Source organism: Augochlora pura, chromosome 3 (genome assembly GCF_028453695.1).
Source record: "Augochlora pura isolate Apur16 chromosome 3, APUR_v2.2.1, whole genome shotgun sequence".
NCBI classification, from domain to species: domain Eukaryota; kingdom Metazoa; phylum Arthropoda; class Insecta; order Hymenoptera; family Halictidae; genus Augochlora; species Augochlora pura.
Window position 1 is genome coordinate 2,665,218 of NC_135774.1, and position 13,067 is coordinate 2,678,284.

Below are 13,067 nucleotides of genomic sequence, written 5' to 3' on the forward strand. Positions count from 1 at the left end.
TCACTGGACCTAATCCGCACAATTTTGAGCATCATGAACCAGAACTTCGGATACAAGATAGCTACTAAATATTAACTACCAGGTTAAAATATAAATCAAGAGCGACGGCTTATTATCGGTTCGATTACTAAAAATATAAGGTTTATTTATGTTTAATATACAAAGAAACTAATTAGTAAATCATAATTCCAATAATTTGGAAATTAACATAGATCGATATCGACCGTTAAACGCCCCCACCACGGTGTCGTCAATTGACTTGCGTCGTCTAAAACTTCGTTGGAGTTTCAAAGTGCCTGTGTTTCGTGGGTCCCAAGACGTTGCAGAGAAAATAGCCGGAAAAGTGAGGAAAACCTGAATGACAAGCTGCAGCCTTGATACAACGAAAGGTAAGAACACTATTGATATTGATTCTTCGATTAATCATGGTCAGAAATTGTTCTGACAGTCATTTTCTCGTGACACCTGTGTCCAAGCATAATGACCGTTACAAAGGTCCAGTTCAGTACTCACTGAAGTCTTGAACAATTTCGATGTTTTCAACGAGGTACAGATCTCGTCAATGCATCCCGATCATCGCCAATTGATTAATTCGATGATTAATCGATGCTATGAAAATGATCCACAGTTTAAATTACATATATACTTTATTATGCATATGAATCTTCATATAGAGAGACAGAATTCTTTCATTACAATGAGTCAAGGTATTCTCTATTCGGTTTCATAGCTGACAACAAACGGTTTCAATGACCTAATGATTATTCAGCGCATTTTACAATTAACCACGGATGTTCAACGTTGCTAGCAATTCTTTCGATATATTATATATATATTTATGTATATATATATATATACTTCGATACCAAGAAGGCGTTCGGTAGCCATGTTTCTTTCTCATCTCTTAAAAAGGAATGAACGATGCTATCAACTTAGAGATACACAATTATTAAATATATACTGCTCATAGACAACGTGCACACTTCGGATTAAAATCTAAGTCAATCTACGAAATTATCTTTCGTTAATTACCATAAGAAACAAAACAATTCTTACTAAAATTTGACTGGAATAAAATGTACAAAAAAAAGAGAATACTCCTAAATAGAATGTACACGCTAAAAATATACCTTACAAAAAACTCGGTTGACAGAAAATATTGGCACAGAAGGACTTTCTCTTTTTTTTCTTTTATTTTCCTCTTGGTATCTCGATCTCCCATTTCAAAGTCGTTCGATCTGAGTATTTCAGAGTTCTGCTCGATGTATGCGCCGCGAAAGAAACAATATTTGTTTAAAAAAGTCATATTTATGCATTGAGATTACTCATTTACAATTGATTGGAATAGGACGCCATTAACATCGCGTCTCGTACAGGCCGCTCTTGCCTATATATCTCACCCACTTGATAACGTCGTGATCAGAATAATTCAACTTGGACTCGAACACTTTCAAGTAGCGTACTTTAAACCCGGATGGCGCGAATGGTACCTCGAATGTCATGGATATCGGTGGTCGTGTCCATTTCTTCTTCGTATCGGTTTCCAGCAGATCGATTTCCGCGGATAGCTGGGTCTCCTTCATGCCAGGCATTCGCTTGATCTTCCACACAATCGCGTTCTCGGACGCCTTGTACTTTGCCTTCCCTTTCAAGCAGATCAATTGCACACCCGCGGTGTTCAGAGGCGTTGGCACACGCACTTCTATCTTCTGACCCAATAGAGATGGCTTGAAATTCGATTTCAGCACCGCCTTTACCTCCATCTTTGTGCGTCCCACCTCGCGTACCAATGGAATGACACGGAATGGCAATGATATATCTTTAGTTGTACGGTATCTGTAAGACACGAGCAAAGATGATTAGAAATTTCTGGTAACCTAGAACAAGGGTTAGAATTTTGTTTCCATGACACTTACCTCATCAGCTCAAATTCACCATCGGGTGGAATGAAACTAATGGCATGTTCTGTCTCAAATTTACTAAGCTTCACGCATTGATGGAATTGGCAGTCATCGATAACAACAACAGGTTTCCCAGACCTGCTACCTGCAGGATCATCTCCACCTCCTCCCAGGCCACTTCCACCCTTCATACCTTTAGCTTCCATAACAATCTTATCATTGATTCCAAACTTGCATTCTGGCATCCCAGAAAGATAGGATTTCATCACAACCTGTTGAAGTAGAGACATAAATTGTTATGAAATTTGTTGATGCTTCCTTTGGAATCTCTGAAAGTTTGGATATGAACCTTTCCAGCAACATGCGCGCTAAGCACCTGGCCCTGAGGGCTCATTAGGAGATTCACAGATTCCAGAACATCCAAGAATAGCTCATTGCGTCTGTACTTGATTCCCTCTCTTCTCCATCCAATCTGACCAGTCACTTGAGAAGTTATTTGTGCTTGCTCCTCCTTCGTCCCTGACTTGACACCTTGCTGAGTGATGAATGTCTTTAGCACTCCTGTGTCACAATTCTGTGGATATCCAAAGTCCAAGATCTCTGCATATGAAATCCAAATTAACTCTCTGCCATCATTGTCTCAGTAACGCATTGTACATTGAGAGATACCAACCATCCAACAGCTCATAAATCAGCACAAAGTTGTTCTTAATGTTCTCTTCAGAGATCTTGCCAAAATAGGACTGCATAACATCGATGATCTTCAACAAGAACTCGAACACCATAGCAGCATTAACATTCTGTTTGGTAACAGCTGCCAACCAGATGTTGGCACGTTTTATGTGAAAGAAGGATGTTCTTGCAATGTTTGTAACCGGTGAGCGTACTTGTTGCCTGGCATGGATAACATTGACACGAAATGCATCCACTGCATTTCGACCAATGTCATCCCGGTAGACTCTGGAGATGAGCACCTCACCCTTGTGATTGTATACAAACAACCCCCCTATCATCTTGACAGAGGGCACTCCTTATTGCTTTAACTACAACCAACCTGTGAGAAAAGAACCATTAGCTGTTCGTTACTAGTTTAAATACAAATTTTCACACATTCTAAGTGAAAATATTAAACAATATCAATGATCCTGATAATCAGACCATTCTCCAAATATTATAGAAAATATTATTTGTAAATGAAGGGCTTGTAATAAAATGGTTAAATGTTAATATAATGCTAGTATACATAGTTCCAAAGTTTGTGCACGCAAACTCTAAATATTGGAGAAAATCCTTCATGCAAATTAGGCTCAGAGAAAGCTCTAAATAAAATCAGAAAACTCACAGTAAAATAGGAAATTAGTAAACTGTTTATAAACTGGTTTGAGCAACAAATATCCACAAAAAAAGGGAAACTGCACCTCCCGAATCAATTACTAAAATTAAATGGCCTTTAAACATATAACCTTTTTTTTGGTATTTACTTAAGAAGGACTTTAAAGAGCATGGTAGCGAACTATTAACAAACAATAAATCAACAAAATTGTATGAAACGTACTCCGAGGTGGACGAACTTCTAGAATGTTGCGTTCAGAGATTTAGTTTTAAATATATAGGATTTCTTCGTCTCATAGCCGCCCGTACGACACAACATAAATATACGTGTACTACACGATAACGCCCCTTTTCTTAAATGACATTTGAAGTTCTTTGATATGTCTTGTAAACGGTTAGTATTATTGATCGGAAATGGTGCTGCCTATACCGTAGATACTGACATTATCAGACGTGCTTTCCAGATAATTTTAAGACACGGACGCGTGTATTTAGGAGTTTTTAGTATCGTAAATGATCACTTACGCATGACTCTTATTGCCGATAGTAAAAATAAGCGATACTAATTTGTATCGGCCTCCGAAAGGCACAGTATCGGTACCAACCTACTGGTACAAGTGCGAACTATCAAATGACGAAAGCAGCACCCACTTTTCTGTACTACGTGTCTCAGAGATATATGCCGTTATAATCAATTGCCGAAATAAATAGAATTGCATGCCGTGAGCTGCACGATTCTGCCGCATCAAAGTTTAAATTGAACTTGAGACAGTTGCGTTCGTAATTGCACCCTTCCTGGATTTGTAGGGCAAATAGGGTTGTTGTATTGATTTCAAAACCGGTAGTTATACATTTATGAGGAGAATCAATATTTAATAAAAATATAAAGAATCGCGAAAACGCGTATATAAGATCGTCGATCGGTTTCCATAGTTTCGCTAAATCCCGAGCGAACATTCAATAAACTGCAAAAATTGAAACCGCTCGATTCCATGGTAAAAATAATGAGCATTTCGAAAACATGAATTGCTGGCTTTCCAAACACCGCAGAATTTGTACATTTTGTTGCGGATGACGTAGTTCTTTTTTATACGAAATACAAAGTCCAAAATCTCATTACCTGGGTATTTAAACATCTTTCACCATCCACAGTGATTAGTATATCAGCATTTTGTATCAACGCCTGCGCGTCACAATACGTTCACAGGATGGTTGTGTGTATGTTAGTATTGTAAAATGTGATTTGTATCGAAATATCGGCCACTGCAAAGTTATGAGATTGTAATTTACGTGGTGACAATTGTAATTATGGCAACGACTGACCAAGATGCGAATAACGATAAACTTCCCTTGCGGGAGAATTTAGTAAGTTTTCATCTTCGATTAGGTTATACTAATTCTATATATCGTTCTTACCGGATTATCCAAATCACGTCCAAAGAAAAAAAATTGTGGTGCATCGATAATGCCGATAATCCTTATCGGCACACAGTTACATAAGCCGCGCCAAGCTGCTCTAACAAATTTACAGTTAATTATTCAATTCTTTTTTTTAAGGTCATAACTGCAGTGGAATTTTTACAAAATCCTAAGGTAGGAAATAAGCCTACGGAACGCAAGCAGGAGTTCCTTAGGAGAAAGGGCTTGACAGAGGAGGAAATTAGAACTGCATTTAAATTAGCTTCAGATAGTCCAACTGCTGAACAAAATGTTATTCGCAAATCAAATGACTATACTGTGGTGCCCATGCTGCCCCCGGGTAGGCTCTACCCACCGTATATGCAACCACATCCGTACCAAATAACATTGTTCCATAAAATCAAAGAATTTTTTAATGCCACTGCATTGATCGGTGCTACCATATATTGTGTGTACTGGTTCTACAAGGTAATCCCAATATGTCTAGAACAGTGGATAAACCCAAGGCTTACATTTGTGTTGAATTGCAGAAATTCATTGAGCCATTTTTATTTGGGAGGAAAAAGAAAAATAGCATAAAAGACTCTGTCTCGGAGTTAGATAAGACTATACAGAATTCTATGAAAGAGGTGAAACAATCCATTTCCAAGGTGGAGGATGACGTACAAAAACTGACACAAAACCAGTTCATCGATCCAATGGTACCACAACTGGTACAAGAACTGAAACAAGATTTAGCTAGTCTTAAGTCTTTACTTTTATCAAGGTATACATCTAGAAATACTGTTAGGATTTAACACTTGTACACGTACACACGCATAGACACCACAAAAATTTTAGGTGGTAACATTTATTGCTATACAAGAGTTCGAAATTTGCTTAGACGCCGCTAATCCGGTCTCGAGAATTTACACATACGGCCACGCAGTAGAGACATACAAATATCGGTACAACTTTCTCGTTAATGGGACATTCTTTATCTAAAAATACAAAAGTAATACGCTCCGTTTCGTTTGGAAAAAAGCGGCTATAAAATATATATTTATATATATATATTATATACATATACATGTTCGTTCGAATTTGGATCGGTTACAAAATGAAGTCGTGTTGTAGAAAGAACACAGATACACATACTACTTGCAACACCGTTGTACTAACATCGACAATCAGGATTTTATTTCGCGACAAATCGAGTCATTTTTCGTAGTAGAAGTGTGAAAAAAAAAATACGAAATTTCATTTTGTTTATGGCATCGTCATATTCACCAGAGCATTTGAATTTGAAACAGAAAACAATTTCCGAGTGCGCCGGCATCTATACCGCCGTGGCAATTAGATGCCGCCGGTACAAGTCAGGAAAAACAGAGCGAGCGGGAAGATGATTCTGGAAGTGGAAGTAGCACTAATAATTCCGATAGTTCTCTGGAAATGATTCGCGAGGATCCGCCCAAGGAGTGATCGAACAATATTCCATGACCGTACATTCACTTCCATCACGAGAGTCTTCGAGATAAATAGGATATTCTATAAAGTATATCCGACTTTGGGGAACGACGAAAAGAGAAAAAAAAATGATTTTACCAGAAATACAGCAATAGAAAGTGATCATGTGTAATATACATATACATTGGGAATTGAGTGTGCTGAATTATTCTCAGTTTACCCAATCGAACGTTCAGTCATTCATTTGTTCCGAATGAAGTCGTGCTTTTATTGTTTCTAGAATGGGTATGTTTAAGGCTGCTTATGACACAAAGGGATACATGTAATACATCGTTTGTTCATTTTTTAAACAATAATAATAATAATTCTTCTAAACTGCTGGTTATCACTTAATATCTCTCTTTAATAAGTACCTAGAAAAATTCAACATCGTTTTTTTTTTTCGTTTACCCTTTGGTTTACAACAACAACGTGTCTCACTGTTGCCATATCGAGGACCTCGTGTCGCCGCTGTCACGCTGGCGACGCGAACTTTTTCTAGTCTTTCGATCGATAATGCATCGGGGAAGGTATGAGAACCAAGAAAATAAGTACTATGGTTTTTTTTTACAAACTAAATATGTACATTTTAATCGGTACTTAAATTTATGGAGACAGTCGCAAATACAAAGAACCACATTAAGCCACTGATCATAATATTTATACAACGGATTGTTCTCAATCTTTTGTGTATTTGTGTAAGTGTGTATGCGTGTTCGGAGCTAACAAAATCATTTTAATCATCGAAGATATACATAGAACTGCATGAGAAATACATACATGTACATACGGAGACGTTATGTACAAGAGATTTTTCGTTTCTTTTTAAGTGTGGTGTTGCGTGATCCTGCACTCTATCTCGCGCTCTCTTTCTCTCTATATATCCTATATATAATTATTTACCCATGGCTAATCGTACTTTGGGATCAATTACGTTCGGTAATCGGAGATCCGCGTGAGCAACTCGTTTCGACGCACGTCAATAAATAAACAAACGTTCTCAAGGTACATACAGTTGTTTATTCGAGAACAAATCATCGTTTTCTTGCCGGCTGAATCATTATTGTGCACATGGGTGTGTGTTCTCTCCCTAGCTCTCTTTGTCTCTTCAATGAAAAGTTTTTCTCGTTTATGATCGACGTAAAACCGATATTTATATATACACATATACACGCACGTGTATAATATGCACGTATAAATATTTTGCGAAGTTAGTCGTTTAATGGCTTAATTATACATTGTTCATTCACTCGGTCCAATCATTCTGCAGCAAATGCGTTCCTCGTCGTAGTATGTACAAACTATATATAATGTTCAATAGTACTTTTTGAGTGATTAAACAAGCGAACGAAGTATACAGTCGTACAAACCGATTGCAACACCCTTTCGCTGTTATTTTATTTGTCTATTTTTTATTTCTGTTTTCTCGCATTTTTTTTTCTTTCCTTTCATTCTCTCTCTTTCTCTCATTTTCACTCTTCGACATTCAATTTCTCTCTCTCTCTCTTTCACCGACGCATTAACATCGTTACACAGCATTTCAAATAATTCTAATCTTCTTTAAAAAAAAATTTGATGAAATTAAATCGCCTCTTCGTTAGATTTTTTAATACTTCCTTTTTCTTTATTAGTTAAGTAATCAGGATAGCCGCCTCACTGATACAGTGAGTCGCGGCGGAGTCCGTTCCGAAGTGTGACTTAGTACTTCATCATTGTTTCCATTTACGCTACCTTCTAGATTCAATAATATTATTCATATATAACAGAAATAATTCGTTTAAAAAATATAACACTTTTTTTGCTTCCTCCCCATCTCGTGTGTGGCAAAATAGCACTCGACCCTGCCGCGATCCTCAGTACCACTACTTTTTGTTTTTAAACGAAAAAAAGAATTTCACGCTTTTTCTAATACCATCCTCAAAGAAACAAAATAAAAAAAAAGAATAATAGATGTGACTAGGTCGAAAAGGAACGATTCTCTAATAGTGAATCAACACGTTCGTCGCCGACAATTAGACACTAAAATCCCCACATAATTAAAGCAATTTAATTAATTAAAATAAAACTAAAAAGTTCACATTTATCATAGGGGATGACATTAGAACTCTTTCGCATTCGAAAAATCATAGTCGAATTCATTTTGCCCGAATATATTGCAATAAAAATAAATTTTCAAAATTGATCAGAAATTAATGTCACCCAAATATGGGTGACGCAGCGACGAACGTGATAAAGAAACGAACGACGCGATGTCGGGTGGGGAACGACCCCGGAACGCAACAGGGTCGAACGTTCGGTAGAATATCTTTACAATAGAACAAAAGTATTTAGAGTGAAACATACGAGTCTACATTAGTTCAAGAACTCGATCTTTGGCAAATACATCATTCCCGCGAAACAATTGTGTTTGTTGTGTGTATGTGTGTTACGTGTGTGTCTCCCTGTATACGTGCACGCACATAGGGCCTACATGTGCACACGTATCGTTGTTGCGCACACAAGAACATAACGCGAAATATATCAGGATGGTTTGTGCTGACATAAATAGTTCGGTTGAAGGTCCCACTCCCTTTTACGTAATCGCCCCTTGTTCGTCTTCATCGTTTTTCTTAAATCTTACTCGCTACGGTTCTTTTTTTCTTGTTTCTGTCGTTTAACGAGCGTAGAAAATGAGGACAGGGTAAAGGGATCATCGTTCTCATCATTCAGGCAGCATCCTAACGTCTATTATCCGTAACAATAATAATCCTAGATTAAACACGCTAAATTGTTTTCTCCTCGTCGTAGCTCGGTCTCTAATGAATCTAACGCACCGATCGATCAGGACCGTGCTACCAAGTATGATGTAAATGTAAATTCCTCGAAAGAACGGACCGCACGTCTTGTGTGAAACGAAGTGCATCCAAAACCGGAAGCAAGCTCAACAGAGCCGTGTCTCCCGCGTCGCTAAACCACGATTTGATTGGTATCGCGTTATCTGTTGAAACAAAAACAAACCAGCTCAGCTTGGCGAACTATTAAAACACCGCGACGCCTCATAGTTATCGATCTAACGCGCTCATCTTGAAAAACGAACGCGCTGAGTGTCAACTAAACGAATCACCTAAAGCCAAAAATACAATTCTTTCTCGAGAATAGAAAATTCATTTCTGTCGTACAAAACCGAATTCCAGTAGGATCTGTAGGTTCTACACCTGTATTTGGTCTCGTTAATTAAATTACTTGCATTACAGGGGCTTTCTCTGCTGAATTAACACTAGAATTATTGAAAGCGTTTGTATCGTCTCTTAAAAATATTCTGACTACCTATAACGGTCGTCCTAATGTTAAGATGCAACTGTGAAATTCGGAAAATTTTCAAATAATTGTAGATTATAAAAATGCGAACATTTAGGTGATTCTATTTAGCCTAATCAGCTTGGAAATTACGCGAAAGTACAGCTAGCATAACATCCAAGAAGTGCGGCTTCTATGCTACTTATTTGCTTACACTGTTTGGCCAAAAAATCTTCTCATCTTTTTTATTGCATACTGAAGTTTCATTTCGATTGGCTGAGAGAATTTGTTGGCCAATCGAATGCGATCTACGGAAAAATGTAGACGAGTGTAGAAAGACGTGACGACGATACTACTTTTCTTGGATGCTCAGAGCGTGAAAAAATTAGAATCTAGTCTACAGATTGGTACCTGATACACAGGGACAATTCGATTAAAAAAAATATACTAAGCTGAAATTATTCGCCGTGTTCGGCGTACACTGTCCAGTGTATACTCAAGCGGAGTAGCATTGGCAATTGATCGTATTTTACATGATCCATAGGCCTGTATTCAGTGCTTGCTTACAGAACATCAACGCTGATAGCTGCAAATAGATACGGTTTTCGATCAGATTATACTGAACGGCGGACCTCAGTGCTTGTTTTAGCCGAACTATCGCAAAAGATTCTTGTAGGAAACGAAATCGTGCGAAGAAAAAAGAGAATGCGTCGAGATTACGTTGCACAATGGTAGAGTCGATATCGGAGTATCGGTGTTTCAGAGAACGTTGTAAAAATGAGGAGAAACACAGCCAGAGTTCGAGAGTTCGTCGAGATTATGATTTAGCGTTATTGCGTATGCACTTTCTACGTAGAACGCGTGACGACTAAATGCGATGTGGTACGATTCGAGAGAACGGAACTCTGTTTTGGTTTTTTTTTTAGGAATCGTCTGAACGATAAATATGAGAGATATTCAATGCTTGATCGTTCTACTGCTGACGGTTGTGCATATGTAAGCAAGTTCTGACTACAGGTCGTGATGCGCGAGACACGATGCAACAAAAGCGTCGAAATTATAATTGCAACGGTATGAGCGTGCATATTAATTGAAATTTCATGATTCACGTGACCTGTGTGTGCAAATAAATTTGCACACAATTGTTGTATCGTGCGACGGGGTTTAGACTACACAAATTTTATGTGAAACACAACTCTTTTTTATGAATGTTAATAAAATCGGAGAGGTCGATATACTTACGTGGATAAGCTCTGTAGGCTCCAGGACTATTATCAAGTATAAAGACTGATGCTAAATCTGGACAAATCGCAGACAAATCTTTAGTATAGGAACCCAGTTCTGGTGTACAGTGCTGTCTATAATATCTGCGCCTTAGAATACCTCTGTTGTTATCTAACTTATCTGCGACAGCTGCTCCATAGATTTCCATGGAGGCAGTGAAGACCACTAATTCATACCTGAAAGAGAGTACGATGATTTTTCACAATCCGGTAGAAAATTCTCCAGATTAGATACGATCTTATCTGGAGACGTGTTAGGTACAAAGTTCAAGCAAATCCAACTTACCATTGACTAACAATGTCTAAAAAGAAATCTACGTGTGGTCTCTTATGAACAAAAAATCTGACCGGATGTCTGTCTATCGTCACCTTGAGAACAAAATCTGGAGGTGTACCGGGCCTGACCGTCGGCCTTGCCACTCCATCATGATGAGAGTGAATTAATGTTTCATCTAGATCCAACACTAATACCTTCCTCCTAACTATACCTGGAATACACTTAATTATATAGAAACAATAATACACGCCGTAGTGTTGTGTTGCCGCATTGATCATAAATCCAACAATACTTACTAAGCCTGTGCCTCGATAATGGAGATAATGGGAAGATTTCGTACTTAACAGGTTGCATTTGTGATATCTAAAACAATTAAATAACTATAAAAAAAACACCAATTTTTCTGACTTCTTAATGTAAACAGCAGTGAACAACTACTACAACGATTGTGCGACAATCAAGACGAAATAACTACGGGTAGAGATAAGGAAAACAATAATTCAAATAGCATAAGAACGAACATCGACTGCAGCCAGGGTTGCACTACTGTCAGAAGAGGACGAAGATTTGCCGGGAATGGTGAAAGCGACGACCGACGGGAGACGGCCGGATGCGATCATGGGGGTCGCATGGGGCGCATATGTAGCGACGGAAACGGGAGCGAAAATAAAAACGGGATGACTGAGGCGCGAAGCACCTACTTACGGCTCTAACCTGCTTCTTAAGGAGAAAGCAGATGCAAGTCCACACACGGGAGGCCATCAAGAGGAAAGCTCTCAACCCCATCTGCAATTGCTTCAGCATCTCTACTGATCGTCTCACCGGGCCGAAGTCCGGCAAACACTTTATCTCCAGTGTCTCGTATGCGTTCCACGGGGTTTCTGGTCCTCTTGTTTTCCGTCTGCAACACACAGCACTACGGGGCCCCCGAGAAAAACCGTGGTGTCACCACGAACGAGCGCCCTTGTCCCCCGTAAACAAAAGGTTCCGTCACGCACGGGACCGGTCGCACCGAATCTGAACAAGTTAGAAGCACATTACGGGCCGTCCGCTAACGATAGCGCTCAGCACGTGTGAACAAGCATTCCCGTATCTTGTCATGTTGTTGGCGAAATAGACGGCACGGATCTTTTCTCACGCACACCACGCAGCGGCCGCCATCTTTCGCACATCGACCCAATTTTTCCATGCGCTACGCTGGCGCGCATCGTCTTTGGAAAATTCTGTTTCGCACGCGTGCGGAATTCACGCGGTTCGAATTTCCCGAGGGCGCACGCAGCACGTGGAAAAATTTCGGTGCACGTCGACGGACTACATCGGCAGACGGTTGCATAATCGGTCCCAGATGAGACCGGCCTGCGAACACTACGCCGGACCGAGACCGAGCAGACGCGGTGCTGGACCTTGGAAAAACGTTTTCCCGAGCTTTCCCCGCAATCCGCGCGCTAACTATGGCGAGCCGTGCTAGAAAAATTGCCGGTAAGCGACCGCGGGTGCTGCGCACCGAGCGTTAATGCGTCCAGTAAACAGTCATCGAGCCAGATATCGCTGTGAAACGCAGTTCTCATTCCCCTCGCAGCGATAAAACACATCGAAAGCTGCATTAGATTAGCTTCTGAAGCGTTAAGATCCGTCTGTTGCGTTGTGAAACCAAACCACGCGGTTGATTCATCGCAACGAAGATGGCGGATCAGCTAATCCTCGCGTAATGCCGTCCCCGAGCAAGCAACACGCGGGATATCACCAAAAAATCACCAGAGCTTCCGCACGAATGATCGAGCAACCTCGGCGCGAGGGACTGCTGCTGCTAGCAATGTTAACCAGAAGGGAGGAAAAAAAGAAAGCGTTAACGTTCACCTGCCGCATAGCTAGACCCGTTCGTATCAGAGCAGACTTACCGTAAAGGCGGAAAAGTAAAAATAACTTTCTCCGGGGCTGTAAACGGGCGTTTATATGCATTTAATGATATACGGACGTCGCCTGTATATTGTTTGCCGTATTGTTGGCTTGAATTTTCAAAAAATTCCGACCGATCCGATTGGTTCGCAGAGTCTGGGGGAACTCTCCTTTTTCACACTGTCGGCCATTCCGTGC

The 13,067-nt window shown here is 39.7% G+C and overlaps 3 protein-coding genes across 8 annotated transcripts; 1 reads left to right on the forward strand and 2 right to left on the reverse strand.

Moving 5' to 3' along the window:
- Positions 1 to 628: 628 nt before the first annotated feature.
- Ap-2mu (adaptor protein complex 2, mu subunit) lies at positions 629 to 4,436 on the reverse strand. Of its 3 annotated transcripts, none has more exons than XM_078196729.1 (5): positions 4,354 to 4,436; positions 2,575 to 2,955; positions 2,251 to 2,501; positions 1,917 to 2,173; positions 629 to 1,836 (listed from the first exon to the last, which is right to left on the reverse strand). In XM_078196729.1, the coding sequence occupies exons 2-5, from the start codon at positions 2,912 to 2,914 to the stop codon at positions 1,356 to 1,358; spliced, it is 1,329 nt and encodes a 442-aa protein (XP_078052855.1). In that variant the 5' UTR covers positions 2,915 to 2,955; positions 4,354 to 4,436; the 3' UTR covers positions 629 to 1,355. The 3 variants fall into 3 exon arrangements, with proteins under 3 accessions (XP_078052855.1, XP_078052853.1, XP_078052854.1); XM_078196727.1 differs by lacking the exon at positions 4,354 to 4,436 and adding an exon at positions 3,759 to 3,867; XM_078196728.1 differs by lacking the exon at positions 4,354 to 4,436 and adding an exon at positions 3,457 to 3,658.
- A 22-nt stretch (positions 4,437 to 4,458) lies between these two features.
- Positions 4,459 to 6,473, forward strand: Pex14 (peroxisomal biogenesis factor 14). The gene is made up of 4 exons (XM_078196730.1): positions 4,459 to 4,598; positions 4,791 to 5,120; positions 5,183 to 5,418; positions 5,945 to 6,473. The coding sequence occupies exons 1-4, from the start codon at positions 4,542 to 4,544 to the stop codon at positions 6,111 to 6,113; spliced, it is 792 nt and encodes a 263-aa protein (XP_078052856.1). The 5' UTR covers positions 4,459 to 4,541; the 3' UTR covers positions 6,114 to 6,473.
- Positions 6,474 to 6,601: 128 nt separating this feature from the next.
- Positions 6,602 to 12,848, reverse strand: Dd (CTD nuclear envelope phosphatase 1-like protein dullard). 4 transcript variants are annotated; one of them, XM_078196731.1, is made up of 6 exons: positions 12,831 to 12,848; positions 11,679 to 11,990; positions 11,270 to 11,336; positions 10,983 to 11,184; positions 10,656 to 10,873; positions 6,602 to 9,114 (listed from the first exon to the last, which is right to left on the reverse strand). In XM_078196731.1, the coding sequence occupies exons 2-6, from the start codon at positions 11,775 to 11,777 to the stop codon at positions 8,969 to 8,971; spliced, it is 732 nt and encodes a 243-aa protein (XP_078052857.1). In that variant the 5' UTR covers positions 11,778 to 11,990; positions 12,831 to 12,848; the 3' UTR covers positions 6,602 to 8,968. The 4 variants fall into 4 exon arrangements, 3 of the variants coding, with proteins under 3 accessions (XP_078052857.1, XP_078052858.1, XP_078052859.1); XM_078196732.1 differs by lacking the exon at positions 12,831 to 12,848 and adding an exon at positions 12,729 to 12,745; XR_013495389.1 differs by lacking the exon at positions 12,831 to 12,848 and adding an exon at positions 9,867 to 9,999 and having other exon boundaries at positions 8,976 to 9,114; positions 11,679 to 12,362.
- Positions 12,849 to 13,067: the final 219 nt, after the last annotated feature.

What these genes read in the sequence shown, in the direction of transcription:
- Ap-2mu (XM_078196729.1), bottom strand. Translation starts at nt 2,914, where the DNA reads ATGATAGGGGGGTTGTTTGTATACAATCACAAGGGTGAGGTGCTCATC. An exon ending in GCGCGCATGTTGCTGGAAAG is followed by an intron (nt 2,174 to 2,250) that starts GTTCATATCCAA and finishes CTACTTCAACAG; the next exon opens with GTTGTGATGAAATCCTATCT. An exon ending in GGTGAATTTGAGCTGATGAG is followed by an intron (nt 1,837 to 1,916) that starts GTAAGTGTCATG and finishes CGTGTCTTACAG; the next exon opens with ATACCGTACAACTAAAGATA.
- Pex14 (XM_078196730.1), top strand. Translation starts at nt 4,542, where the DNA reads ATGGCAACGACTGACCAAGATGCGAATAACGATAAACTTCCCTTGCGG. An exon ending in TTCCCTTGCGGGAGAATTTA is followed by an intron (nt 4,599 to 4,790) that starts GTAAGTTTTCAT and finishes CTTTTTTTTAAG; the next exon opens with GTCATAACTGCAGTGGAATT. An exon ending in GTGTGTACTGGTTCTACAAG is followed by an intron (nt 5,121 to 5,182) that starts GTAATCCCAATA and finishes GTTGAATTGCAG; the next exon opens with AAATTCATTGAGCCATTTTT.
- Dd (XM_078196731.1), bottom strand. Translation starts at nt 11,777, where the DNA reads ATGCTGAAGCAATTGCAGATGGGGTTGAGAGCTTTCCTCTTGATGGCC. An exon ending in ATTATCGAGGCACAGGCTTA is followed by an intron (nt 11,185 to 11,269) that starts GTAAGTATTGTT and finishes AGTGTATTCCAG; the next exon opens with GTATAGTTAGGAGGAAGGTA. An exon ending in AGCCTACAGAGCTTATCCAC is followed by an intron (nt 9,115 to 10,655) that starts GTAAGTATATCG and finishes TTGTTTCAACAG; the next exon opens with ATAACGCGATACCAATCAAA.